This window comes from Colletotrichum costaricense (genome assembly GCF_030867565.1).
Source record: "Colletotrichum costaricense strain IMI 309622 chromosome Unknown Scaffold_21.1, whole genome shotgun sequence".
Lineage (NCBI taxonomy): Eukaryota > Fungi > Ascomycota > Sordariomycetes > Glomerellales > Glomerellaceae > Colletotrichum > Colletotrichum costaricense.
In genome coordinates, this window is record NW_026848250.1 from 18747 (window position 1) to 44864 (window position 26118).

The following is a 26118-nucleotide window of genomic DNA, read 5'->3' on the forward strand; positions in this document are numbered from 1 at the left end:
TTGGAGGTGGACATAAAAGTTGGAGACGGGATAGTTTAGTTAGTACCTTGCTTGTGTTGATTGAGTGATACCCGCCAATTTGCTCGTACTGTTTTTTGGACGAATGAGATACGAATCACTACCTGATTGTCGCCAGTCTGACCTACCTTGGAATAGATACATGTGATAGCATTAGAAAGGGAGGCGTGAGTGAGGTGTGATATTGGATAGACTGTAGCTTGTCTGGACGCTCGTCAAGATGGTTTGGCCCAGACTGGTTAATCGGGTCAAGGATCCTTAGCTAAATGGCCCCCTTCTACTTGGGTTGGAGGTCAGAATAGGGATGATTAGGATCACGAGGATCGTGGCACAGGAAAAGGCGCAATTCAGAGACATTTGTTGGTCGTCAGAATCGACGGCGGCGGTGACGTGGTGTACCCATCCAGTAGCTTCTCGTTACCATTGTCCCATTCTCGTAGTCTTGAGACTCCACTTGGGCCGAATCAGGGCCGTGTTGCTGCCGTGATGTTTGAAGCCGTCGCCGGCGATGCGGAGTGCAAGCGTGAAAGAAACCATACTCTGTGCATGCACGTACGGATGCACTCCGTAAGGTACACTACGGGTCTACATACTTGGTATGAAGGCGCGAGGAGGGAGAGACGATGTCGCGATGGGATTTTGAGTGGGAGGGATGGGTCGAGGCCAGCGGCCCAGCCCCAGACCCCAGGCCCCAGCCACCTCATCATCTCCACTCTTTTATTTTATTTTTCTTTCCCCCGGCGGTCATGGTGGATGATGATGACCAGCCCCGCCGATTTTAGGTTGGAGTGGTTCCTCGTGCAACAGTACCGGGGGTCTTGAAAAGACACAGGATTGGCCGAGATGATTGCAAAACTCCACGTTGGATGAGTTGTTTGCCGTTGGACGGTTGGGGACTTGGGGTCTGCCTGTCTGACCCTGAGGCTGCGAGTGTCTGGACCATGAGTCTATGGCTTTTTGCTGGCCGGAAAACCAAGGTCTCGTAAGGTGTATGTGGCCGTACCAAGCTGTGTTACCTCGACTGAGATACCTCAACGGCTTCTGTTCCCGGATCGAATGAGCGAGTCCGGCCAGCAGTAATGGTGTGGATAGACAATGCGATGGGCAGAATTGACAGGGCAAGAAATCAGCCATCAAAAATGAGCGCATCGCCCGGTTGTTTTCTTCTCCATTCTGCAGCACCTTTGATTGGAGAGACTGGACAGTCTAATCTGTAAGATGACGGCCATGTATGCGTATAGATGCCGGCGAGAGAGTCGCGAAGAAAGATGGTGTTTTTGTGAGGTACCTTGCAGAGTAGGTACCTTGCAGTGCAGGTAAGGTGCCATGATACTTGGTGGACAGACACGACAGAGTACCTTACCTCGCAGTAGGTAGATGTGTACACAGTAAGGTACCTATGGAAGCAAGTGCAGGGTGGAAGGAAAGTGCAAGGGAAGGAACTGGGCAGGCCGCAGATGGCACCTCAGGCCTCGGCCAAAAGGGGACAGAGAGGAGGCCGATCGCCGACGTCATTGCTGGTGACGCACCTCACCTCACCACAGCTCACTTCAACCAGGCTTCATCAGCAAACACCTCTCTCTTACCTCACAGTCCTCACATTACTTGCCCTTTACCCTCTACCGAGTTTTCGGGCTAGATCTTACCTTACCAATTGAAGTCAGACATCCTTGGTCATTCGTACCGGGTGCAGAGTACAGAGTACATTACATAGTACGGGGCGGACACTCGAGAGAGAAATCAAGGGTGCTCGGGCTCCCGCTCTGCGACATGCTTGTCTCCAGTCCGTGTCATTGTTTGACGGCCGTTTGCTCGTCCCTGGCCCTTGGAGACAGCCATCAAGTAAGGCCGTGCAACAATAGCCATACCCAACAAGCCATGTCTGCCTGTCTATATGCATATCCAAGGTGCGAGAGAGAGAGCGCGAACCGCTGCACCGAGCTGCGCAGCCGGAACCCTCTTTCTTCCACCATAGTGATTCCCGGACCCATGTGAATCTGTCACTTTATGAGATTGTGAGGCCTTCATCCCCGTTCCTACCTATTCCGTCCCATCGCACACCTGCCTCTCCACCTCATGGTTGATCCAATCCACACGAGTGCGAGATTGAAATTTACAGACAAGAGTGAGAGTGAGAGTGAGAGTGAGAGTGAGAGCAAAATATGGTAGATACAACAGGAAATGACAAAAAGGCGGGAAACGGGCAGGGTATCCGGCATCTTGGATGTTACATTGGCCTTCCTTACCTTACCTTTTTGCTGCCTCACCATCCATGAATGAAATGCTCGACCATTCTCCTTTCACCTTGCACTACACCTTGACATCTCCATCATCCTTGGCCCATGCAATCCTTGACTGGCAACCCGCGATCCAGCCCAACCTCCCCCATTCGAGTACCACACACCAACGAATTGCACCTGTTTACCACCACGACGAAATAAACCTGGCCTTGCGCATTGCGACTTACCTTGCTTTTTTATTTCTCCTCTCTCTCTCTCTCTCTATCTACGCACACACACCTACACCCACGCGCATACTCCCTCGCCCACCCCCCGGTCTAATTTTGCTATTGCTGCCCACCCCGGATGGGCTTGTCCCAACTTGCAACTTGCAAGACTTGCTGACCCAAACCCAAACCCGACCTGCATTGGCTCTGTTTCTGGCTCACACACGCAAGTCACGCCTTGTTTATTTAATCACCCTTCCCACCCCATCCCAACCACCCGCCCGTTCATCTGAAAGGGCTCTATTAAAAACAAAACACGAGCGACAGAAACCCCCCTCCCCCCGAGCTCGCGGGACTTTGATTTTTTGCTTTCTCACTTACCTGCTCTACCTACCTTGGCAGCTCCCCTTCATCGATAGCCTTTGTCTTTGTCGATCTCAAGACTCTTTGAATCCGTAGTCGCCTGTCGCAAGCGCAGTAACAATAATAACACCACCGCTACCGCCGGCGCATCTTGTCGCAGCTTGTCGCATCTTTTCCACACAGCAACCGGTAGCTTCTTGCCTGGCCGTTTGGGCTCCCAACCGCCCGCCATGTTGTTCGCCGTCATGTTCGCGGCGACGCGATTCCTCCAAATCGTCACCTTGGTACGTTTTCCCCCTCGTCGATACATTAACTCAACTACTCAATTTTCTTATTCTTTATTTTTTTGTAAAGAAAATTTCAAGTTTTGTTTCAACTAACACAATGTCACAGATCCCAACCATGGGCATGCTCGCCTGGTTCGTCGATGGCTTCGTAAAGCGCAACGTTATCGTCCCCGACTCTATCCTTGTCCTCTTCATCGTCTCCGTCCTCGCCCTCGCCTGGGCTATCTTCACCCTCTTCAGCTATCACCGTAGCAGCACAAATGCACTCTTCGTCGCAGTCATCGACCTTGGTTTCGTTGGTGCCTTCATTGCCGCCGTCTGGTACCTTCGCGGCATCAACTATGTCGACTGCACAAACCTCGCACGCGACGGCCGCTGGTCTGCAAACTTCCCCGGCCTCGTCACCATCTCTGGGCCCCGCTTCAACCTCTTCACCGATAAGCCCTGTGCCATGCTCAAGGCATCTTGGGTCTTTGGCATCATCAACACCATCCTCTTCTTCTTCACCGCCGTTCTCGCCTGGATGCACGGTGACCGCCTGTCCTCCAGCTACGAGCGCAAGTCCTACCACCACGGCCGTCACCGCCGTCACCGCTCCCACAGCCACCGCTCCCACAGCCGTCGCAGCTCCCACTCTCACCGTCGCGTCTACGTTTAACATCTCTTCAACCGAGATTGACGATAATTGCAATGCATTTCTTTTTTTTGGGGGGGGCAGAGGGGGGGGGGGAGGGAGGGGCAGGGAGGGATTTGACGACTTGTACAAGAACGAGAAAAACAAGAAGACAAGATAAGATACCATGACATGATACGATAGGATGTGGAGAGCATATGACCGATGCTCAGGGATGGTTCATGTAATTCCAGCGACCCGGCGGATGTAGTGGACGACATACTCGTTTATGATGACGAATCTAACGGCATTAATTCACGACATCTTTTTTCTGCCGTGCTTTGCCTTTGCACAGGCCATTATCGTTTGCCTGTATCCGGCTTGGTGATTGTCTTGTACTTTCTCCTCATCCTTACCACACTCAGAACGACTGCTTGGCTTGGCCGAACGACTGGCCATGATGTGATCTGCGGTGGGTGTGCAGGCCAAATCGCACTTTCAGAACACGGCAGCAATGACATGTCAAATCACGATGGAAAAATTGGTATCTTGAGGTTCTCACTAGTAGTCTATGTGTATGTGTGTTTTTGGTACCCTGCCCTGCGCCGATTCAATGTAACCCGTCAGTCGTCACTCTTATTCATGCCCTGCCAGCGTCCTCGCCAACCGTATAACCCCGCGCAACACCGCTCCGGCCCTCCTCGACGACGGTGCTGCTCTCCTCGTCGTAGTCCGTTCCGAGACCCTGCCACGTCCGTTGCGATCGCAAGTACTCGGCACCGGGGCTTAGCACGCCGTTGATGGTGGCCACCTCGCCCATTGCTCTTTTCACCAAAGCCGACTCACCAGGCTTTTTGCTGCTGCTGCTGCTGCTGCTTTCCTCCTCGTCGTCGCCGCCGGTCTTGGATTCGCTGTTGGCCGACCGTATCGGCATTCTCATCGGCCGACTGGCCACCAGCTTGCCGGTGCGCAAGTCGTATTCTGGCGGCGCCGACTCGTCCTCATCCAGCTCCTCCTCCTGCCTGACCGCGTCGTGGTCCATCTTCTCGATACCACCCCACCACTCGAGGCCCCATACGCGCTCGCTCTCAGGCTTCAGCGCCACCTCCATCTCAAAGGGCGTGATGACGGGCTTGAAGAACCCGGCGTCCTCTTCCACTAGGCCGCTCTCCCAACACCCTACGACGACCCAGCCGTCGACCTCGGCAAAGTTGGCCAGCTTCGCGGCATTCAGCTTGCCCACCACGACCGTGTAGCTCTTTTTACCAGCTTCGGCGATACGCCGGCGTAGGAGGTCGATGCTTCCGAGGTAGTTGGACACGGAGAGCGTGTTGACGAGGATGCCCACTACACCGGCCGTGGCCAGGGTTAGCACGCGGGCGAAGCGCCGACGGAGGAGGGCATTTGTTGTTCGTGTTGGATCGTCGGTCGACAGGCTCGGCGTCGAGAGAACATGGAGAGAGGCCATGCGGGTCTGGAGCGCGAGGAGGAGCGCTGGGGGCGGTGTCGAGATGTGGAAGAGAGAGTGCTCGGACAGGTCGGTAGTTGGGGGGGCGTCCGATGAGGAAGAGTCGACGATCTTACGGTTTGGGATCGTGCCGGTCGGGTCATGTGTCACTTCGGTCTGCAGCAACGCTGTGTATCCCGCGGAGCGCAATTTCGTCGTGAGGGGAGCGACGTGGTCCTGATATGTGACGTCGGCCACCACAACCACCTTGTGCTGCTTGTCGTGGAATTCTTTAGTAAAGGCCTCGACTGCTTGGTCAATGTCGAGGGTGTGCCGCGTAAAGACGTAAATGACGGGCAGCCTCGACGTCGGTGATAGGCATGAGCGGCCGTAGTGTACGACAATCTGGGCGTCGGCGTGCTCGGCCGCGATCTCGTCGACGCAGCAGGCGCTGTAGGACGTGTCGGCAAGGATGTACACGCGATAGGTTTCGCTGCCGCCCAGAGCTTCCGTTAGCGCCTCTGCGACCCACGAGGCGTCACGTAGCATGGCGTCAGGGAACTGGAGGGCGACGCGGTTCCAGCCGCCCTCCTTGATCTCGCGCGCCGTACGCTCAATCTCGTAGACGGAAGCGAGCTCAACTTGGGTGCGCTCGGCGGTCGGTGGAGGTGGGGGCGTCGGTGTCGGGTCTTCGAAGGTGTGTTCGGCGGGCGTCGAGAGGACGGGCGCCGCTGATAGTTCTGTCATGGCCGCCAGCTGTTTGCGAAGGCCAAGAAAAAACTTTTTCTTTCTGGTAAACGGGTTGAGGAAGAGGAATCAGTCGATGGCGGGGTCACGCTAATGGCGGGGTACTAAAAATCAAGGTCAGGCCCAGGTTCACCTTGTCGGTGAGCTCGGTGTAGATATGTTGATTAAGTGATACCCACTTTGAATTGGAAACTCTTGTAAGTCGATTGGTCAACGATCTTCTCATTGAGCACACCGCGGGAGGCTATGGGCGGCTCTCGTCTTTCACTGGTAAAGCACACAATCCTAATATTGCAATGTCCATTGGAATTGTTCGTTAAAGGAGATAGCATGATTATTTTGGGGGGAAATCACGACCGATTTCATAATCGATTTCTCTGCTTCTAAGCTGGTACTGGTGCTTCTACGGATGTTCTTCCTTAACGTTGATCATTATCGTGAAAAATGGTATTATTTTGGGACTGAGTTTGCCTATTCTATGATGTCTCCTCATTTCAGAGCTTATAGGTACCTAGAACAGGCCAAAACAATTGGCGTAATAGGTGACAGTGGCACTCCAGTCCGAAAAGATGCTCAAGACACCAACGTCTTGGGCAAGCACGTGGAGCAGGTTATAGACATCGCCGTCATTGTTCGTGACGTTGGCGATGGAAGTGTAGTAGTAACCGCCCTTGGTGTCGTCTCCGAGGAAGCCAGAACGCTCCAAAGACCATGAGATGATCTTGAGACCCAGCTCCTTGGCCCTGATCGCATACGAACTGGGCACAATCTTGCCATCTTCGACGGTGACGAGGTAGTACAAAGGAGGGGCCATGATCTTGACACCAGCAGCAGCAAACTGGGTCAGGTTGGCAACAGCTCCCGGGTAGGTCTCAGGGGTATCTCCACTCTCGTCCAAGAGAACGCCCTGCTTGCCGAACTCGGGCTCGGCCTTGAGCCAGTACAGGATATCAGGGTAGAAGAACGACTGAGGCCAGACCCGCTCAGGGGCAATGCCGCCTTCCTTGTACTCATCAATCAGCTGTTGCGCGTACTGTTCTTGCGTGTAGTCTCCCTCGAAAGGCATCTTAACCTCGGGAACCTTGAGCTCGGGAGTGAATTGAAGACCTAGGTCGTTGGTCATGGCGATGTGTTCCTTATGGGTCATAACGGTGCCGCAGGTAGAGTACAGGTCGGTGCGGTATCTCGGGGTACCAAGCAAGAAGTCTTTGGGGTTGACGGCCGAGGCATTGAAGCCATCCATCTTGCTGCAGAGAGTCTTGAACTCGGCGACGGTGATGTCCGAGGTGCAACACTTGGCGGTCGCGGCCGTACCATTGCCGGCGGGGGTGAAGGGAATAGTGCACTTGGCGTTGAGTTCGGGTATGGTAACGATGTTGGTCGTCGTGTGAAGATCGCACTGGGAGTGACGGCAGACTAGTTGACGGTCCTTGGTGAAGGCAACATCGCACTCAAGAACACCAGCACCCATACGCGCACCGGCAAGGTTTGATTCGACTGACTCTTCGGGGATCATCAGAGTACCGCCGCCACGGTGCCCAATGCTCCAGCTGGAGGGCTTGATGGGCTGCTCTGAACACGACTGCAGTTTTTCCTTAAGAGGGCCCTCGTCCATGTCGTTGACCAGCCAGTAGGGTCTCGGTCCCAATTGAATGCTGGTGATGGGCTTGTAGACAGGAGCTGGCTTGGGACAAGGGACAGCATTGACTTGGCGGGAAGCGACAGCCACGAGGCCCGAGACGACGATGGAGTTGAAATGCATCTTGACTGGTGGTCGATGATGATTTGTCGATGCCTCGCGCAACGAAGGGACTCAGCGATCAACAGAGAACTCGCCGGGAGCAACGCCGAGGGAGGAAGGACTGCGAGAGCTGGAGCGGGAGCTGGAGATGAGAGAGACGGAGAGAGAGGGAAGCGGCCGGTCGCTTGAGCGGACGCGAGTCGAGGTGACCCCGTCTTATGTAGGTCGGTCTTCAGGAGCCTGAAGAGCGTGGTGGTTGTTCTGCCAAGACAACCAGCAGCTGCAATGACGGATAGCTCTGATGAGGGTCCCCGGGGTAGAATACGTGGTTTACGATAACCAACGCATTGCTAGTCTCTCAACGTGATGCTGAGCAGTTCGTGGAAAGCTGCAGATTGGATAGGCCCTGGCAATATGCCGGGCCACATGCTTGCATTCGGTATAGCCGTCTGATGTCTTCCCTGTGATGATTTAGTAGCGCATGTGTATGTTTCCGTCCCGTGTATGGAGTAGGTCCTTGAAAGACAGGGGCAAGGTCAGCACCACCCACAGCATTCGCAGCGTGGAATAAGATGAATGGGGAGGGGGGGGGGGGAGGGCTACACGGTTGGCCGCAGAATGCGCTGGGTATCAGCACGTGTCAACGGAAGGATCATGTCCCTGGAAAGAATTGAAGATATTGCGCAGTAGTACTGTAGAGTCGTCCGTCCGTGTAGATACCATCTATGGAGGAATACTAGCCTCCTCAAGTTTGTTTGCTTCCCAGGACTATTACCCTACCTTAGGTACTGCGTACTGTGAGTGTGTACTGAAGGTTGTAAAAGAGGGCAAGAGTGAGGGGTCAACGGCGGCACGGCCCCACTAGATGTCCTTGGCGGCCCCGCACCTGCTATGGAGCAGAGCTGCGTGCCAGAAGGACGCCCCCTCATTCGCCAATTGGGCCATCCCAAGCTCCGATCCCACCCACCTCACCTCGGGGCTGATAAGGAAGGAAGGTTGCCATCCCACGTCTTCCATTCATCCCAATGAGGTGCCCTACCGCTGCTGCATACCTTAGGGAAGGTAAGGTACCTCAAGGTAAGGCAAGGTACTCAAGTACTTAGGTCACTGGTTGCATCTGATGCACGTGCCCGACCTGCAGACACACCGAGGTGAATTCTTGACCGACGATACCGGACTCTTGGCCGACCGGGCAGTTCCACGGCGGGGGCTTACCAACACCTCACCGTTCAAACCCGACAGCTGTCTGTTGCCGCCGAGCCCATCATCGGCGGCCGGCGTCTCCGGTGCCAAAAAACCGTATCGCCGCCTGGCGCAATCTAACTACCTTACCTGGTAGTCTCCCGTACCACGGTATCGCAACCAGAGCGGATCACCGCCAAGACGCCATTATCAACCCCACGAGTCATTGGCGGCGAGCGAGCCCCCCCCCCCCCCTCTCTCTCCCGGTACCCAGATAAGGCTCGAAAGCTTCGAACATCTTCATCATCCGTACGAATTCTTCATCTGTCCGGCAGGCTGGGATAATGGGGATATCGCGAAGTACTAGAGGACACTCGCCTCCTCACTACTCCGTAGACATCACACTTCAAGACCCCGACGTAGAAGCCTCTCGTTTGAATCTTGTATATACAAAATGCTAAAGTCATCAGGAACCGCCCTCGGACTCTAGGAACGGAAACAAAGATGACCCGCAGCTCCGTGTTGAACATCATTGGTCAGTTTCACATTTCCGAAATTTGACGGGATATATCAAATAGGCACCTGGTGACTATACACTCTCTTTCTATGAAAGCACAAAGCAATTCAACAAGGTGAATATCGTTCAATGCACGGAACAATACCTTAGTATCAGATATCACGCTTAGATAAGGTGGCCAATAAATGTGATAGTTACAAGCCTGAATTTTATTCAGTTATATAAGCTACTACTCTAGCAGGAAATGTTGAGCCACACGAACTAGATGCAGCTGGGTTTCAGATAACATCAACAGTGACAGCGGTGGGCATCCAAAACTTTTCACATGCTAAACGGTTTGATAGATGGGACTTGGGGTTTTCGCGTAGCATGATCCATATTATTAGGGTATCGATAGTGATCAAAATTTACATTGATCTGGAACCTCACACCCCCAAAATGTAAACGCAAACCGTAACACCAACTCAGAGTGGTGGACAAATACACCGGGAAAAACAAAGCCCATAACTCCGTTTCATACTTCGGGGTATTTCCACGTCATCCAGAGGCCATCCAAAATCAAGCCGAAATGTATAGCGTTCATTATGGATTTAAATCGTTTAAGCACCGGGGTAGGCGTGGTTGTGCTTGGTGGCATGCCCGCGCGAGCGCATGGCCTCGAGAGTGTCGAGAACAGTGAGGAACATGAAGATGGCCCAGATGAAGAAGGCAAAGGCGACAGCAGCCTGGGCGGAGCCGCAGTACGTGTTGGCGCCGCAGTGAGGAGCTCCGACAAAGACAGCCAGGGCGATGGCGCCGGCGAACCAGAAGATGGTGGTAATGACAAGCAGCGCGAGGGAAACGAGCTTGTGGAAGAGTCGGGTCATGTACAGAGGGGTTAGGCCGACGTAGGCGAGAACGAGCAGCGACCAGACGGAGTTGAAGATGAGGAAGTTGACAATATCGGGAGAGCGAGACCACCAACCGCTCCAGCCGTTGTAGCCATTGTAGCCGCTGGCAACTGTGATGGTGTAAGTTTATGTATCGATGCAAGGCCGGGCTGGGGAGAGAGAGGAGTAAACATACCATATGAAGTAAGGCCGAGCTCGATGATGGAGAAGACGGCTGCCACAATGTGGGCAATGGGCACGAAGGAGACCATGTTGAGGTTGTGAATGGTGCCTCTGATAGTAACGTAGACTGATGGAGATGTCGCAGATTTGGGAGAGGATCAAGAGCTGGCTGGGTTGATGGGGTTAGTTGAAGGGATAGAGACGAAAGTATTTTACGAGCAACTGGCAGAGGCAATGGTATTGAATAAGTAGTGGGCAAGAGGTGACAGAAGCTGGGCGAGTTTTCCCTGTTGAACCACGAATTACTAGTTGATAGAATGGCGTCAGATGGGGGGGCGTGGAAGAATAGCAACAAAAGGAAAGATGGACGCACCGTACAGGAATTGGCTGCCGCGGCTTTCACGCGCCGTGCAAAAGCAGACAGAGGGCCGTTGAATCGGGCTTGGTGAAGGTCACCACTACGTAGTCATCAGGCGAGAAAGGTCTAAGGCAGTAGGGTACCTATTTACCTACCTACCTGCGTGAGGACATTGGATGGAGTTGACGATGCGTAATGGGAGGGGTGTACGAATGCCGTGCGAGCCTGTGAGGTGAGGTGAGGTGGAAGGAGGGGCGTGTAGTGATGTGGAGGGTCGAGAATGACGTGGTTCCAGCTGTGGGCATGACCTCATCGTCGACCTTGGGATGCCTCCACCAGGGCTGACAGGCCATTCTCGCCAGTAAGATACAGGCGCTAACGGTGAGTCGCCGCTAATCCTCAGCCACTCCAGGCCACTCACCGTGGCGGATGACACTCGCTTAGCGTGCTTAGCTGGTGCTCTCCGCTAATTCACCCCGGCTTTTCTGCGTAGGTACCTCGGGCCACGATATACCCAGGTAGGGCACCCAAGGTAAGTACTGTAAGGTACCTACCAAGATGTGCCTCGCACCTTCCATCATCTGCAATCCCAGTGAAAATCTTGTCGAACCTCCACTGCCTGGAAGCGAACAACCTACAAGTAAGGTACTTACTGTACGCAGTGCCTTAGGTAACATTTCATCCAGTGGAGAACATGAAAATGTCCAAGACTCGGGCGTGCCATGTCATGTTCCAGTCACGTCAAAGTGTCTCTGCAATCTCCAGGAATGCGTCCAGACTTCCATCTCCCTACCTCACCTAAGGTAGTGTATGTAAGCCTCACTTTGTACTTCCCCCATAGGTACCTACGGCTTGCTAGGTATATTCTGGACCGGAACGCCCTTGCCGACCCTTTGATGCCCGTTGATGTTTCCTCGCTTGACGTGTATCTACCTTGTCTTACGGTACTCTCTGGGTAGAAGAGGTCTCGCAAATAATACATGGAATCAAAAAGACACGGAAGAAAGAAGCTACCAACTTGGGCATTTCCACGATGAACCATGGGGTTCCGTTCCCATTTAACTCCTACCTCAGGTATACATGTCTCGTCTGCACAGCTTCACACATTCCTACATTCCCCAGATCGACTCGGCTTGAGAGACATACGGCGAAACCATCCATCAAGTCTCAATCAAATCTTCCTGATGCTGTCCAAGCCCAGAGCAGCCACTAACAACCTCACGGTTGACCGCACCACTTCGCGACCCTGCATTCTGCAGTCTTTTGGCCCGTAATGCATGGATGACGGACCCGTGCATCATCAGGCACTACACCATGTACACACGCCCTTTCCGCACTCCCAACCAACTACCGGTGCTAGCCAAGCCTAAAAGATAAAATTCAAAAAAGCATTCCCAGCGCATCCATCTGAGCTGCACAGGCACACAAACTCGAAGCTCGACGACCGCTTGGGCCAAAGGTCAACTGCCGCCAGCCCTAATCGAGGCAGGCGCATACGAAACCAACGCCGGCAAAGAGCGGGTCTCCCACCCCGGTCTCGGCTCCGGCACGAAGATATCCGTCACCCGCCGAGGACGGGATTTCTACTGTATGTACATAGACATTCCAAGGATTAGGTTCCAAGGGCCCAGAGTTGAGGTTGGGAAGAATTTGATCCCTGATGACGTGAGTCCACAAGCCTTCGTGTCCAACTTCCAACCAACCACCCACCCAGTGCCACACTGCAGTGCCAAAGGCCAACATCCTCTCTCTCTCAGACCGCCAGGTGCCTTCATCGCCCTCCGCTCTCACTCACCTCGCCTCGCCTCGCCTTCCACTTCAAGCTTCATTCAGCCCCTTGCCTCGGCCAACCCGTTACAGTCACTTACGCGTCCTCTTGCTCTCGCCCTCTCGCCCTCTCGTCTCTCAGTCTTGCCCTAGTCTCTTGTACAGCAACCACCAATCCTCGTCTTCCAAGCCTTTTGTGGTGGATCCTGTTGAACCCCATTAACCCTTGGACCCTGTCATTTCCTTCTTTCCACTTCCTCATCTCTATGTAGTGTATCCGCGCTCGAATCTCGTTCCCTGGCCTTGATACTTCACTCCACGGACCATGAAATTCTCTACGGCTGAAGATTAACGACGGTGCCTCTTCTCCGGATTCGCAGCGACAATCATTCCACATGGCACAGCAGAACGCCATTACGTCGAGGCAAGTTTTTGTCCAAGACATGTGGATGAGACATGCATCTCATTAGTTCGCTGAGCAACCCTATTGCCCACTGGAGTCTAGAGCCAACTTACCAGCCCTCTGCGCGAATGCTGGTAGATGAAGCTAGTGTCGGGTCTGAGACACTACATACTTAGGTACCTAATTAGGTATCTAGGTTGAACACCAGCTTCAGAGATGCAAGTCCGCGTGCAAATTAGATACCTACCCACGACCTATATTTACACGTATCTACCTACACGACCTCCAATCCTACGGAATCTGGATACAGTAGCTACAGACGCCATCATCTGCCTCGGCATCCACATGGCCAGCCAGCTTGTGAGCCTTACAACAAGGGAACTGTCAAGAGCGATAACCCATTTTATGCATACCGGACGCAGAGTACAGGCACAGCCGCAGAGAACCAAACTTGCCAGTCGCAGAGTCTTGAATCAACTGCAGTTTAATAGGGTCTTCACCACAGCGGGCAGGCGTAGGTCACCAATCGACGTCGTAATTTTCAACATTACCATCGTCGACCACACTCCAATAACCTCATACAAGCCCAGAATTATAGACCGAGATTCATCAGTCAGCGTCCTCAATTGACGTGCTATGGTGCACGATTGGCACTATGCGCAACCCAGCAGTGAGTCTGATTGTTCACATAACCACAAAAAAAAACGGTAAAGCTTCGCTAGCTCTGTCAGGGGTCACCTACAGCTCATCAGCCTCGTGAGGGCCAGGCCCCCAAGGAAAGCTTCCTCTGCCCCTGCGCTCCGCCAGGCCTTTGTTGACCGCCTTGAGGTTGTTATACTCGGGGCCGTCTTCGCCCAGGCCCCAAGCGAATACGCCACCGAGTCTCTTTTCGTCGACAAGGGCGGGGAATTTGCGAAGGATCGCGTCGGGGGTATCGTATGTCCAGAACCGCTTCTCGGCCCTGTCAAGGTAGTAGTAGCCTCCGCCCTCCTTGTCATACTTGCCCTCTTTTTGAGCTCTCTCGAAAGAAGCCCTTACATCTTCTTGGACCCCGTCGTTCCAGCTGAAGCCTCCTGTCTGGCCTAGATCTCCACCCGTAACGGGATCCTCCATAAGCGGTGTCGGGCACCCAACCTCCTTCCCCTCTGGACAATCCGTCGTCTTGAACCACTTGGTGTAAAAGGCAAAGCCGAGATTGATCTTGTGAGCCGGGACTCCTCTGGCCATGTAGTTGTCGACGGCAATTCTGGACAGTTCCATGCCTGTGTGGTGCTTGGTCACATTATCGCGGCGATTCATCATATCGTACGTCATGACATTGACAAAGTCGAGGCTGCGGACAATACGAGGGACCGTTTCCTTGGTGAAGGCAATCATGTCGCGCTCGAGACCCGGAGTCGCGGCCGAGATGAGCTTGCCCTTTGGAAGCTGTCTGCGGACCTCCTCAAGCAGCAAGGGATATGCCTCTATCTCCCACTTCTTTTCCTCGTTGGTGCTGTTCTTGACCTTGTAGTCCTCGCCATTGCCACTAGACTGGGTTTAGTAAATGTCTCTGCTGCGGCCCTTCGTAGTGGCCGCAATTGTAGGTAGTCGGGTGATTGAAGCTCACCCGGGGTATTCCCAATCCATATCAATACCGTCTGCACCTGTTGCCTTGACCATGTCGGCAACATTCTGGGCCCACTTCCTCCGCGACTCCGGGGTGCGAGCGGCGGTGTCGAAGCCCTTGGTGTCGCTCCAACCGCCAATGGCGACCATGACTTTGGTGCCAGGCATGAACTGTGTGCGGACCTTGTCGACGGTGGTGAAGAGGGGCCACTCGGCCACGTCCTTATTGAAGGTATCCGAGTTCATGAAAGCCAGTTCCACGTGGGTGATGTGAGACACAAGCTCTCTAGAAGGGACGTTGGGGTGTTGGCTGTGGCTTGGGTTAGCGGTTCATATCCGTTTGCCTTAGCTACCTACCGAAGCCGCCATGTGATGAGCTTTAGCGGAAGCTATTCACTCACCCAGTGAGATACATGACGCATTTGAGATCTGATGCAGCCTTTCCGGCGGTCTCTTGGGCGGAGGTCATTGCGGCGGACTGCAGAAGTATAAGCAGACCGCCCAGAGCGGTGAACAGTAGCCTCATGTCTGTGCCGACGTGGTAAGGGAGGATGGCTTCGAGTTGTGGAAGCTCTCGCAGGGCGCGGGCATGAGCTTGGAGATGAAGAATGGGAGCGAGAGGTGCAAGAGGGCGTCGAGGTCAGGGAGAGACAGCCAGGAAACGGAAAGCAGACTTAAACAAAGGCAAAGACCAAAAGTAAAGGCGGGCGGTACAGAAGAGACCGGGAAGGAGAAACAACAGGTGAATCAGCTGCCGGGTGTCCGATGTTTCCTCAACTTCCTCTTTTCGCCGGGATCTTCTCGGTGCAGGAACCCCGCTGTGGCGGATGCGCCCCAAGGTACCTTACCTTTAGTAGGTACCTCAGTTTCCTACCTACCGGGCAATGGAAGGGAGGTACCTCACCTCAAGACGGTGCTCCCGTGGTGTTTGGCGGCATTGGCGCAACTGCTTGCCGGGGGGGGGGGGGACCCCGCAGCAATTAACCTTAAGGCAACGAGACGTTGCTTCCAAGGCGGACAGATACGAATATTCGGGAATATCTCAACCCAGTGCAAGGCATCTTGAAGACAATGGAACAGAATACGTTAGGTACTTACCTTAGGTAGGTAAGATAAGGTACATCCCAAAGAAAATGAGGGACTCGGTATTACTCATCCCAATGCCGGAAACCTCGAGCAAAGTAAGTGTTCTCAAAACCGAAAAGAGGTACAGCAATTGGAGTACAATACGTGTCAACAATCCTCATTGTATCCGCGCCCGAGGTGTCTGCTCTAGGTCAATTGACAACTCTGCCGGTGGGACAATTTTGAAGTCGCCGGTTCACGCGGGGCAATGACCGACTGCCCGGCTGGAGTGTTGCAGCGAAGGAAACGTGACCATGGAGCTTGAATGTAACTTTGATGTAGAGGGACGAACCTGGAAAGCTCAAGGTAGGTGTTCCAAGTTCCCATCAATACAGTCCCTTGTTTGTGCGGAATCGGCAACATTCAACAAAGAGACATGAAACCGAACGCTCGGGTGTTCTGCGTTTTGTGGCTTCCAGAATTTGTACGGAGTACGGAGGACGGATACCTACAGTACATCCAAGTGCATGTCGACCAGGTCCTCCCCCGGCCGGTCCTTCACCTTGACCAGAAGCAGCCTAGTGCCGTATCTGCGCTTCGGTGAGAGCTCTGGTGGGGTCCCCTAACCTTCGGTGAGTCCTTCACCTCGAAAAATTCATCCCGCCTGCGCGTGTCTAAGTCACTCAGCCTTCTTCCTGCTTTGACCTATAATCCGCCTCGACCTGTTTTTTTTTTCCCACGGCCTCCTTCTCACATTGCCACAGCTGGTTTCTCCATAGAGATTCTCCTGCTCAATTGATGCAGCAAACATGTTTGAGAACCTCTGCACCCTCCCCCTCTCCGCTGAGGTCTTCACCCAGGTCCTCCATCCTACCGAGCCGCTACTGACCGTTGGCTTGTCTACCGGCCATGTTGAAACCTTCCGCCTCCCTTCCTCGGGCGACAACGAATCTGAAGCATCCGATGACCCAGATACGAGTATAACATCGACCGGTCGGGGGGCCATCGATAGCGTCTGGCGTACAAGGCGTCACAAGGGAAGCTGTAGAGCCCTGGCCTACAGCCACGATGGTTCTGGTAAGTAGCTATGCTCTTAATGCGCTGCAGACATCACTGGACTCCCCTCCCGAAACCGTGGCTGACTTGTGTTTTTTTTTTTGGAATCGCTAGCCCTCTACTCCGCCGGTACCGATGGCTTGATCAAGCATTTCTCCCCCACGACTGGCAAGGTCATCTCCAAAGTCATCATTCCCTCCTCGAACAAGCAGATCGACGCTCCGACTCTCATGCACGTCCTGAGCCCTCAAAGCCTCCTTCTCGGCTGCGACTCCGGAGCAATGCACATCTTTGATCTGCGAGACGGCGTCCCCTCGGCTAAGCCTGCGCAGACACACTTCCCTCACTCCGACTACGTCTCTGCCATCGTCCCGCTGCCTCCATCCGCCGAGAGCACCTCTGGCTTCTCCAAGCAATGGGTGTCTATCGGCGGCACGACGCTCGCTGTGACAGATGTGCGCAGGGGTGTTCTTGTCCGCTCCGACGACCAAGAAGACGAGCTTCTATCTGCTGCCTACGTCCCCGGTCTCGGCCCCAAGAATAATAGAAACAACGGTATTGTCGCCGTCGGCTCCGGTTCCGGAGTAGTCACGGTCTGGGACAAGGGTGCATGGGATGATCAACAAGAGCGCATCATTGTTGACGGCGGAAAGAGCGGCGGCGAGAGTCTGGACGCACTGGCATTGGTTCCTGAAGAGCTCGGGCTGGGGAAGAAGCTCGTCGTCGGCCTCGGTGACGGAAGCCTCCGGGTGGTTGACTTGGTCACCAGGGAAGTCGACAAGTCCCTGAATCTCCGACACGATGACGTTGAAGGTGTCATCTCCGTTGCATTCGACTCTCAAAACCGCCTGATAACAGCCGGCGGTAAGACGGTGAAGGTGTGGGAGGAGCTGTCGGAGCTTCAGGGTGAGGCCGAAGGCAGTGACGAGGATAGCGAGAGCGGCGGCGATGACGATGACGATACCACTGGTAAGCGTCGAGCAGACAGTGACAGCGACGATGATAGCGACAGTGACGACGACTCAAAGCCGCGAAACAAGCGCCAGAACACGGGAGCCGATAAGCTTGGTCCCATGGGTGCACACGGCATTCTAGGCTTTGACGGTTTGGACTAGTTTGATATCTTCCATCTATTTAATGATACCCTCCAGTGCCAACTGTAGTAAAGGATGAGCCGCTAATGGAACACATTCAATTTTGTTGCCTCTTGACGAAGCCGTGACTTCCCCGAGAGGCATAGATCTCTCTGGACACCCAACCACCGAGAGTAGAAAAGGACCGAGCATGTCCTTGCGGCAGTGACGACTCAAACCGCAATGGCTGGAGGGCTTGGAGACGTTTGACGAGATAGTTCCGTCCTCCCTCCGGCCTATCTGTCGATTGCCGACCTTCAACGCCGGGCCCGGGACTTTGAGTGACCTCCGCAGCGGTCGGACCCCGCTCCCCGCCGATGACAAACAACTGACAGAATAAACGGCAAGCTTTCTGCATAAATGCGCTTAGGTCTTCCTTCCCAACCTTGACCAGGAATCATTTCTCTAAACACAGGCACTGATTAAGTAGCCGCCGTATGCCATGGACGCTATTAATCCCTTCGTCTTTGGCATTACCACCCCCAAGGTCTTGTTCGGACTGGGCACTGTCAATGAATTACTCAGCGAACTCAAGTCCCGCAAACTTTCAAAACCTCTCATCATCTGCTCCCCGTCTCGGACTTCTCTGGCCAAAACGATTCAGGATAACTTGAGAGAAGGGGGATTCTCAGACTCTGATATCCTCGACACTGCCATTGTCCATAACCCGAGCGATATCATCGGTCCCGCGGTTGACCGAGCACAGGGCCGCGATGTTCTCGTATCAGTCGGAGGCGGCAGTGCCGTCGGTCTAGGGAAGGCAATCGCTCTTCGCACCAACATGCCCCAAGTGGCTATTCCGACAACCTACTCAGGCTCCGAGATGACACCCATCATTGGAGAGACAAAAGATGGCAAGAAGACGTCAACAACGGACCCCAAGATCTTACCCAAGGTAGTCATCTACGACGTCAGCCTGACCATGGATCTGCCGGTCAAAGTCAGCGGTCCGAGTGGTCTCAACGCCATGGCACACTCCTGTAGGCCACTTACACCAAGTGTCAACCTCAAGTTGGAACTGACGTATGATCCAGTGGAAGCATTGTACTCCCGCCAAGCTAGCCCGCTGACGGACCATTTTGCTCTAGAGTCCATCAGGGCACTGTCGAGCGCCCTACCCGTACTCGTGTCAGACCCTTTCTCGGTTGAGGCACGCACCTCGGCTCTGTACGGCGCATTCTTGGCTGGCTTGTTGGCAGCAGCAACCGGTATTGCCCTGCAGCATAAGCTGGCTCACGCGGCCGGCGGCACTCTGAACCTCCCTCACGCCGAGACACACTCCATCTTCCTGCCCCATAGTATGGCGTTCAACGCTCGCGCCTTTCCCGAGGCCACTATAACCAAGCTCTCCTCCGCACTTGCGCAGAGTACTGAGAACTCCACTGCGGGTATAGTAGCCGGTCTGAATCAGTTACTTCGAATATTGAACATACCCACGGGCCTCAAGGAGATTGGTATGCAGGAGAAAGACATTGATCGTGTTGCTGACGTTGCATCCGATGAGCCATACTGGAACCCCCGTCCTCTGGAGAAAGCTGCGATACGTGAAATCATCCGTAGAGCGTGGGCAGGGGAGCAGGCAAAGACTGATCTTTGAATCGGGTTAGATTGGATTCCTTCTATTTGTCTTCCTTTTGCTTCTGATATGTATATCGTCTACGCGCCGGGTCTGGAGTAGTCCAATGTTCTCACTCGCTTCCACGTCTCCCGCACCACTCTCTCCTGTGCCTGTCGTGCCGTCTCGGTCTCGGTCGATCCTGCGGGGCTGTGTAATGTCAGCAATGTCTAGTATCGTCCGAGGGCTCGACGAACCGAATGGCGAGGTACAGTCTGCCTCCGAGCTTCGCTTCCGGAACAACGCTCGTGTCTTCGGGAGGGTTGGCTATTGTCACGAGACCACCGGCCTCTTCGAGAATCGCAAAGCCCGCAGCAACGTCCCTAAAGCAGTGACATCAGTTTCCATGACTTGTGGAGTCTGTGATAGTCGGGTTAGCTCACCATTCCCAGCATCCGCCCTCCCACCAAATGTCGAATGATCCCATTGCTGTGTATGCCAGATCCAGGGTAGCACTATATCGTCAGCAAGCGCGTCCACCTAGGGCACTTCACGCAACAGACTTGATCGAACTCACCTTCCCAAGCTCCTCATGCCATGCACCATACCACCCTTACCACCTCGTCCCTTGCGCTCAGCAGCCATATTCATAAAGCTCTCGACCTTGCGGTGCATGTTGCCATCTGGGGTGTCTCGACGGTCCTTACCCCACTCACAGGAGAAGACGCAGCCGCTGGGCGCGTTGGCGGGCAGCGGGTTCAGAACAAGCGGCAGCCTCTGTGTCTCGTTCATCCATGCACCATGGCCCTTGAGCGACGAGAAAGTTTGGTTCAAGAAGGGGGCGTTGATGACGCCAATGACGGGCTTCCCCTTGATGGCGAAACCGATGGAGACGCAGAACATTGGGAATAGATGGGTGAAGTTAACGGTGCCATCGAGGGGATCGACGATCCACGTCGGCCGTTCGTCGACGAGGTAATCACGCGATGCGCCGGCCGAATATGTCTCTTCGCCGAGAAAGCTGCACCCTGATCAGTACCGGACTGTTCGAGACATTGCAAAGTCGAAGCTCAAGGGTGAGTCAACTCACTTGTGGGTGGGATACTTCTTTGCGACGGACGAGTGGATGAAAGCTTCGACTTCTAGCAGTGGGCAACCGTGCTGTCAGCAAGAGGCAAGTTGCCTCAACGAGCATTGGGCCATGGGCAAATGCAGAGTCAACGTAAACGGACCTGTGTCTGTCTTGGTCACCAAATCGACCGAGTTATCCTTTTCCGTGAATGCCTGCGTCTCTCCTCCGGATCCCCATCTTGACCTGGCTGCCGTCATGAGCATCTCTCCCGCCTCTTTGCCCAATTGGACGGCAAAGTCGTAGATTTCGCGGAGCTCGGCGTCGCTGATGTCGGCCATTTTGACGGTTTCTAGGATTTGTGCGATCTATGACTGGAAGGATTGGTTGAATAAGCTGTACGGGAAAGCTTCCTTACGAAGCAAGCATGTCAAACAACGAAAGAGTCAGAAAGAAGAAGAGTTGTGTGAAACTGCGAGAGAGAGAGAGCACGAGGCAACGAGACAAGCTGTCCGCAGTCGGCACCGGGTTCACCTAAGGTAAGGAAGGTAGCTGGCGTTATCAGAGCACCTGCTAAGCTGCAAATCGCCCCAGTGGTGACTCGACAGCTGGGCCGCCGCCAACCGAAGAGTGAGCCAGTGCGGAAGCACTGCGGGTGACGACCGGTGCTCTATCAGCGGGGCATCCCCGCATAGGACCCCGCCTAAAGAGTCCAAAATTGGTCCCCTTGGCCGCTATCCGGACGGAAATGGTACTTGAGGCCCATTACTAAAGCTGGTGGTAGATTTCAGAGAAAGGAGGGGCACACTCGAGTACGGATACTCACCGTGTCCTGTCTACAACATTGATGACTCAAGGGTTTCAAGATGAGTGAAGACGGAGTGAAACACAGAGATGGATGACCTGGGTCTTGTATGAAATAATGCGGTCATTGCCTTGCAGTCGCGTAAATGTCGGTGAAGCTCTCATGTAGGCGCATCCTAAGAAGTCAACGAATTGTGAAGTCAGAGACTCAGTCTACCTCAGATCTAGGCGCGAGATTCATTCAAGTTAGCTGACTTCTGATTCAGAGAGAAGAAAACAACACCATTCATCAAGCTCACATCAAGACGAAGACGAGCACATGACAGGACCCATTCGCCAGACACTTTGTATCAATACTGCGTGACAACTCTCTTGCAGTCTAAGGATTCAAATTTCAATTGATTATGACCACATCATAAGTAGGTTCACACACCACCCCTCGGCGAGTATTAGATCTCGGTAGCTTTTGAGGAAGATAGTTTGCAACATATCACGCACACGGATTCAAAACAGCAGAAGGCAATATCGATCTGAAGACATCGATAAGGTTATTGGTTTCATCAAAGGAAAAGAACCAGTAGTGTAAATACTATACAATCGCTATGCAAAATGTTCATTCTTCGTGCCGTCTTGTCCCCTCATAGTGACGCCGTGACCTGTGCTGATGGCTCTTCTACTCTCAGCTTCATGTCTCTCACGAGCTTAGACCAAGCGACAGCTCCCCTCTTTGCCAACTCCTCGGGCACACCGTGGTCTTCCTCTGACATCCTCCTGTTGAACAACTCAAAGCTAACCCAGCCCTCGAAACCGAGACCCTGGAAGATGGCGGCGCAGAGTTCCCGGACAGGAAGATACGCGCCTCTTGAATACTCGCCATAGAATAGGCGGCAGTTTCTTGACCAAGACATGCGGTGCGGCTGTTCGGCATTGTAGTAGGGGTGCGTTTCGCAGATAGGCTCAGCGAGGCGCTCAGCGTCGACGACCTGCACGTAAATAATCTTGGAGACATCGACAGTCGTGAGCAACCGCTGAATAGAGTCCTTGACAGCTTGCTCGGCATCAACCACCTTTCCGGAAGCTGCGGTGGGGTCCGCAAAGATGCGGCCAGCAATGTTGAATGTGTCGAGGCACATGCCAAAGTTGGGCCGGTCGACCCGTTGAATCACCTCCCAGCACGTCTCCCATACATCCACTCTCGTTCCCCAGGAGAGAGACTCATATGAGAACTGGATAGGGGGGTTGGACGCAGCACCAATGTCTGCCACTTCAGCCAGGTCGGCAATGTGAAGTTCAAGATCCTCAGAAACCTGCTCTGCGGGCAAGACGTTGCTGGGAATCTGGATCAAGTCTGTGCCGAGGACATGGGCTAGCTGGATCCAAACACGCAACTCCTCGATGCGGCGGGCGTGCTGCTCCCGGTCAATGAGCCCCTCGAAGTGTTGAAAGGGCTGAAGGCAGATAATCTCGATGTTGCGGACATTGCACATTCTCTTGACAATTCCAGCAGCAGCGAGCTGGTTGTCGATCAAGGCAGCACCGCCGGGCAACTGCTCGGCAACGTCCATGAGATCCTCGTGCCAAAGCTCAATGCCCTGGTACCCATACTTGGCGGCCATGTCCATCTTGTGCTCAAAGCTGTGGCCAGCCCAGCATCGGCCGAGCGACATTGTGCTGATTCCTAACCGGGAAGGCATTGTGATTGTGTGTGAGATGTGAGGTTGTTGACGATAGAATAGCAAGGGTATCTAGTGCGAATGAATGCGAATACAACACACAAACAATTCAACAACAAGGTGTTATGTGTCGTTCTGGTATTTGGGAGTAGCAAGAAGGACTTAGAAGAAGGATGGAGGGAGGACTTGGGCCTAAAGAGGTGGACGTCCACTGGTATACATTTGCCCTCGGCAGCAGGGGATCAGGAAGATTATTTGCAGCTCTCGATTCCCGTATCTAAGCAGAATGGCAATGGCAGACCCATACGGCAACTCTCTCGCAGAGAACGGTAGGTAGCTTTACCCAATGATCTTGTCTGCTGCCATGCTGTATCCGGGTCACACCGGACGCCCGAGGGGCGATGGAGGGAGGAGGAGGAGGAGGAAAGTCATTCACCCGCCAACTACCCCATCTTATCGGCGTCAGATGTTTGCAAGCATACCGATCTGGGGATTACTGGGGCGCCCGAAGGTAGCCGGACCAGTCTGAATGACGCGCTGCCGCACGTCTCTCACACCCCGAGCCTGTGGTAGCGGCATGTACGATGCCCATCACTGAGTGTGGTGGTTGATGGGAGGCGTAGCGACCTAGACTGACGGCTGGTGACGTTGAACTTGTCAGGCGCTGCCGGTTGTCAGGAAGAACACTTCTCCAGGCCACAGGATAAACGTTCTCCAGAATGGCTACTCGGATGAGTGGGAGCACCAAGCGAACGGGGGGGCGGGTGTCTTTTGTGTCGTATGCCCACCATTCCGAGGCCCAGACTGTCCGGCACTTCTCACTGGCTGTTGGCTGGAGAGTTCTTTGCCGGAAGTCCCCCTCTGAAATCGCAGCGACATGCCGATGGGAAAAGCCCTGATGCGGATTCCACGCGATCTCGAGAAGCCCGTCCCAGTGCCCCGGACTTTTCCCCGTATTCCGCAAGAATGATTAATTCGATACAGCTATCATTGGACCGATGAAGCTCCATTTGGAGACAAGAAGAAGGGAACAAGAGCGAGGCACAAAAAGTGGCTTCCATCAGACCCCATATCCCCCCCATTTTCTGCGGTTGACAATTCCCACCGTATTTTAGACTAAAAAGAGCCCTGGTTTTCTCCATTTGTTGCATCTTGCCATAACGCCATTCCTACCATTCTTCAGTCAGTTGCACAGAAGAGCCTTGCAGATATCATTCGAAACTTTCAAGCAAGAGAGAGAGAGAAACAGACAATCCTTGATCTCATCCCAGCATCACTCACTTTCCTAAACTCAACCAACTCACATCAAGCAACAATGGCCAGTGCTGCTCCCATCGACCAGGTGGAAGACACTATTGCGGTCAAGATTGAGCAGCTTGACCGCCACGGTTACCTGTTTGGCCAAAAAATCACACATTCCCTTTCACCACTCCTGCACACCACCATTTACGAGGGCATTGGCCTGAAATGGGAGCAAATGAGACTGGACTCGGCAGACTTGTCGCTGTTTCTGGAACTCATCAAGCACCCCAAATTTTACGGCAGCTCAGTAACCATGCCCAACAAGGTTGCCATCATCCCTCACCTCGACGAGCTGACGGATGAGTGCCGCGATGTTGGCGCCTGCAACACACTCTTCATCAGAGAACGCGACGGCAAGCGGATATACTGCGGCACCAACACGGACGTAATCGGCGTCCGTGAGTCTTTTGTTCAGAACGTCACCGACCCTGATACCGTCTACCACAACAAGCCGGCTCTTGTCATCGGAGGCGGCGGTGCGGCCAGAAGTGCCGTCTACGCTCTGCGCAAGTGGATGAAGGCCACCGATATCTATCTCGTCAACCGTGACAAGAGCGAAGTCGACGCAGTCATCGAAGAGTGCTCCGCGCGGGGATATGGAGACAATCTGTATCACGTCTCCACCGTCGAGGAGGCGAGAGACCTCGACGCCCCCGGCGCTATTGTGGCGTGCGTACCCAACTTCACTCCCAAGACAGCAGAGGAGATTGTGGCGCGTGAGATTATCGTCGAGTTCCTGAACAAGGATCGCAAGGGCGCTATCCTCGAGATGTGCTATAACCCCACGCCCTACACAGAAATCGGTGCCCTCGCAGAGGATGCCGGCTGGCAAGTGATCCTGGGCACTGAAGCCATGATCTACCAAGGTCTTGAACAGGTCAGTCAGCACAAAATCTGAACCCCATCTAACATACACATTTCTAACATCTTGATAGGACCGGTACTGGACTGGCAAGGAGGTTGACGAACTTACCGTTCAAAAGGTAAAGGATGTGATTGCGGCAAAGCTGTCACAACACTCAAAATTGTAAAATAATAATGACCACCATAGACACCTTGCATAGCTAGATCCTCAGCGACTGTTTTAACAGAAAACGATGACTTTGATGAAGCTTCATAAAGTCTGGATAGATGCATGATGCTATTCCTATCTTAACTGAGTGAATGGTGCCTTGCATCTGAATCACACACCGCGTTGACCTCATGCACAAGTTTGACGGTATCTCCTGGCCGTTTTGCGCACAACTCTTTCACAATTTCTTAGTCAACTTGAGCTGAACATGTGCACCATGTTTAGGAAGACACGTAGGCTAGGTCTTTGGACGGTCTTTGTCCTTTCAATGCAAATTGGTAAAACATACACCAAACAGGGACTGGTAACCTGCGGATAAAGACTCTCCCATAAGCTGGTACACACCAAGAAGATCCTTGCAATTCTCCACATTACTTCTGTCAGCGTGATCTATCTAACCTGAGCGGCGGATCAGCATAGCTGCGAGCCCAGAGCCCCAGATAGTATCGTCCACGAGCAACGATTTCGACGCTGGAGAATGATGGCCACCAAACTCATCTAGGTCTAGTGATTGTCCAGTTCGAAGATGTGTTATCTTGTGTCCACATTCAAGGTGCAGTGAACCCTGAGGCAGGTGAAATGAATTCGACCTAAAATAAAAGAGAGGTACGGATATTTGTATCCAAATACTCCCATTTGCTGCCCCTGCATTGATTTTGTTCCTTTACATGCTTGATCCACTGAAGGGATAGTAGGGCTACACAACGAGATGGAGTATTTGCTTCAATCCTCGTCTGATTGCATTAAAGTCGATTCTTTGTATGAGGTGCATAGAAACAACGTACTGAGTAGGTAGTTGTGTTTTAGACAACGGACAGCCGTCCTCAGTGCAAAATGCTT

General features: G+C 53.5%; 11 protein-coding genes across 11 annotated transcripts; 5 read left to right on the forward strand and 6 right to left on the reverse strand.

Moving 5' to 3' along the window:
* Positions 1-1417: 1417 nt before the first annotated feature.
* CCOS01_14502 (uncharacterized protein) lies at positions 1418-1657 on the forward strand (the record flags this gene model as incomplete). The annotated part of the gene is made up of 1 exon (XM_060462645.1): positions 1418-1657. One exon carries the CDS (start codon positions 1418-1420, stop codon positions 1655-1657), a length of 240 nt encoding a protein of 79 aa, XP_060306476.1.
* A 1400-nt stretch (positions 1658-3057) lies between these two features.
* On the forward strand, positions 3058-3772 carry CCOS01_14503 (uncharacterized protein; the record flags this gene model as incomplete). Its single annotated transcript, XM_060462646.1, has 2 exons — positions 3058-3111; positions 3221-3772. 2 exons carry the CDS (start codon positions 3058-3060, stop codon positions 3770-3772), a joined length of 606 nt encoding a protein of 201 aa, XP_060306477.1.
* Positions 3773-4367: 595 nt separating this feature from the next.
* Positions 4368-5921, reverse strand: CCOS01_14504 (diphthamide biosynthesis protein 2; the record flags this gene model as incomplete). The annotated part of the gene is made up of 1 exon (XM_060462647.1): positions 4368-5921. The coding sequence occupies one exon, from the start codon at positions 5919-5921 to the stop codon at positions 4368-4370; it is 1554 nt and encodes a 517-aa protein (XP_060306478.1).
* Positions 5922-6432: 511 nt separating this feature from the next.
* On the reverse strand, positions 6433-7683 carry CCOS01_14505 (glycerophosphoryl diester phosphodiesterase; the record flags this gene model as incomplete). The annotated part of the gene is made up of 1 exon (XM_060462648.1): positions 6433-7683. The coding sequence occupies one exon, from the start codon at positions 7681-7683 to the stop codon at positions 6433-6435; it is 1251 nt and encodes a 416-aa protein (XP_060306479.1).
* Positions 7684-9960: 2277 nt separating this feature from the next.
* CCOS01_14506 (uncharacterized protein) lies at positions 9961-10502 on the reverse strand (the record flags this gene model as incomplete). Its single annotated transcript, XM_060462649.1, has 2 exons — positions 9961-10361; positions 10427-10502. The coding sequence occupies 2 exons, from the start codon at positions 10500-10502 to the stop codon at positions 9961-9963; spliced, it is 477 nt and encodes a 158-aa protein (XP_060306480.1).
* A 3177-nt stretch (positions 10503-13679) lies between these two features.
* CCOS01_14507 (glycosyl hydrolase family 18) lies at positions 13680-15174 on the reverse strand (the record flags this gene model as incomplete). Its single annotated transcript, XM_060462650.1, has 3 exons — positions 13680-14469; positions 14551-14859; positions 14951-15174. Coding segments are annotated over 3 exons (1323 nt in total), but the record flags the coding sequence as incomplete, so codon positions are not given.
* Positions 15175-16423: 1249 nt separating this feature from the next.
* On the forward strand, positions 16424-17785 carry CCOS01_14508 (WD repeat domain-containing protein jip5; the record flags this gene model as incomplete). The annotated part of the gene is made up of 2 exons (XM_060462651.1): positions 16424-16691; positions 16785-17785. 2 exons carry the CDS (start codon positions 16424-16426, stop codon positions 17783-17785), a joined length of 1269 nt encoding a protein of 422 aa, XP_060306482.1.
* Positions 17786-18245: 460 nt separating this feature from the next.
* CCOS01_14509 (iron-containing alcohol dehydrogenase) lies at positions 18246-19400 on the forward strand (the record flags this gene model as incomplete). The annotated part of the gene is made up of 1 exon (XM_060462652.1): positions 18246-19400. The coding sequence occupies one exon, from the start codon at positions 18246-18248 to the stop codon at positions 19398-19400; it is 1155 nt and encodes a 384-aa protein (XP_060306483.1).
* A 59-nt stretch (positions 19401-19459) lies between these two features.
* Positions 19460-20768, reverse strand: CCOS01_14510 (inositol monophosphatase; the record flags this gene model as incomplete). Its single annotated transcript, XM_060462653.1, has 6 exons — positions 19460-19568; positions 19616-19741; positions 19802-19873; positions 19936-20379; positions 20449-20500; positions 20591-20768. 6 exons carry the CDS (start codon positions 20766-20768, stop codon positions 19460-19462), a joined length of 981 nt encoding a protein of 326 aa, XP_060306484.1.
* Positions 20769-21869: 1101 nt separating this feature from the next.
* CCOS01_14511 (3-dehydroshikimate dehydratase) lies at positions 21870-22925 on the reverse strand (the record flags this gene model as incomplete). Its single annotated transcript, XM_060462654.1, has 1 exon — positions 21870-22925. One exon carries the CDS (start codon positions 22923-22925, stop codon positions 21870-21872), a length of 1056 nt encoding a protein of 351 aa, XP_060306485.1.
* A 1294-nt stretch (positions 22926-24219) lies between these two features.
* On the forward strand, positions 24220-25237 carry CCOS01_14512 (quinate dehydrogenase; the record flags this gene model as incomplete). The annotated part of the gene is made up of 2 exons (XM_060462655.1): positions 24220-25083; positions 25142-25237. The coding sequence occupies 2 exons, from the start codon at positions 24220-24222 to the stop codon at positions 25235-25237; spliced, it is 960 nt and encodes a 319-aa protein (XP_060306486.1).
* Between the last annotated feature and the right edge of the window lie 881 nt (positions 25238-26118).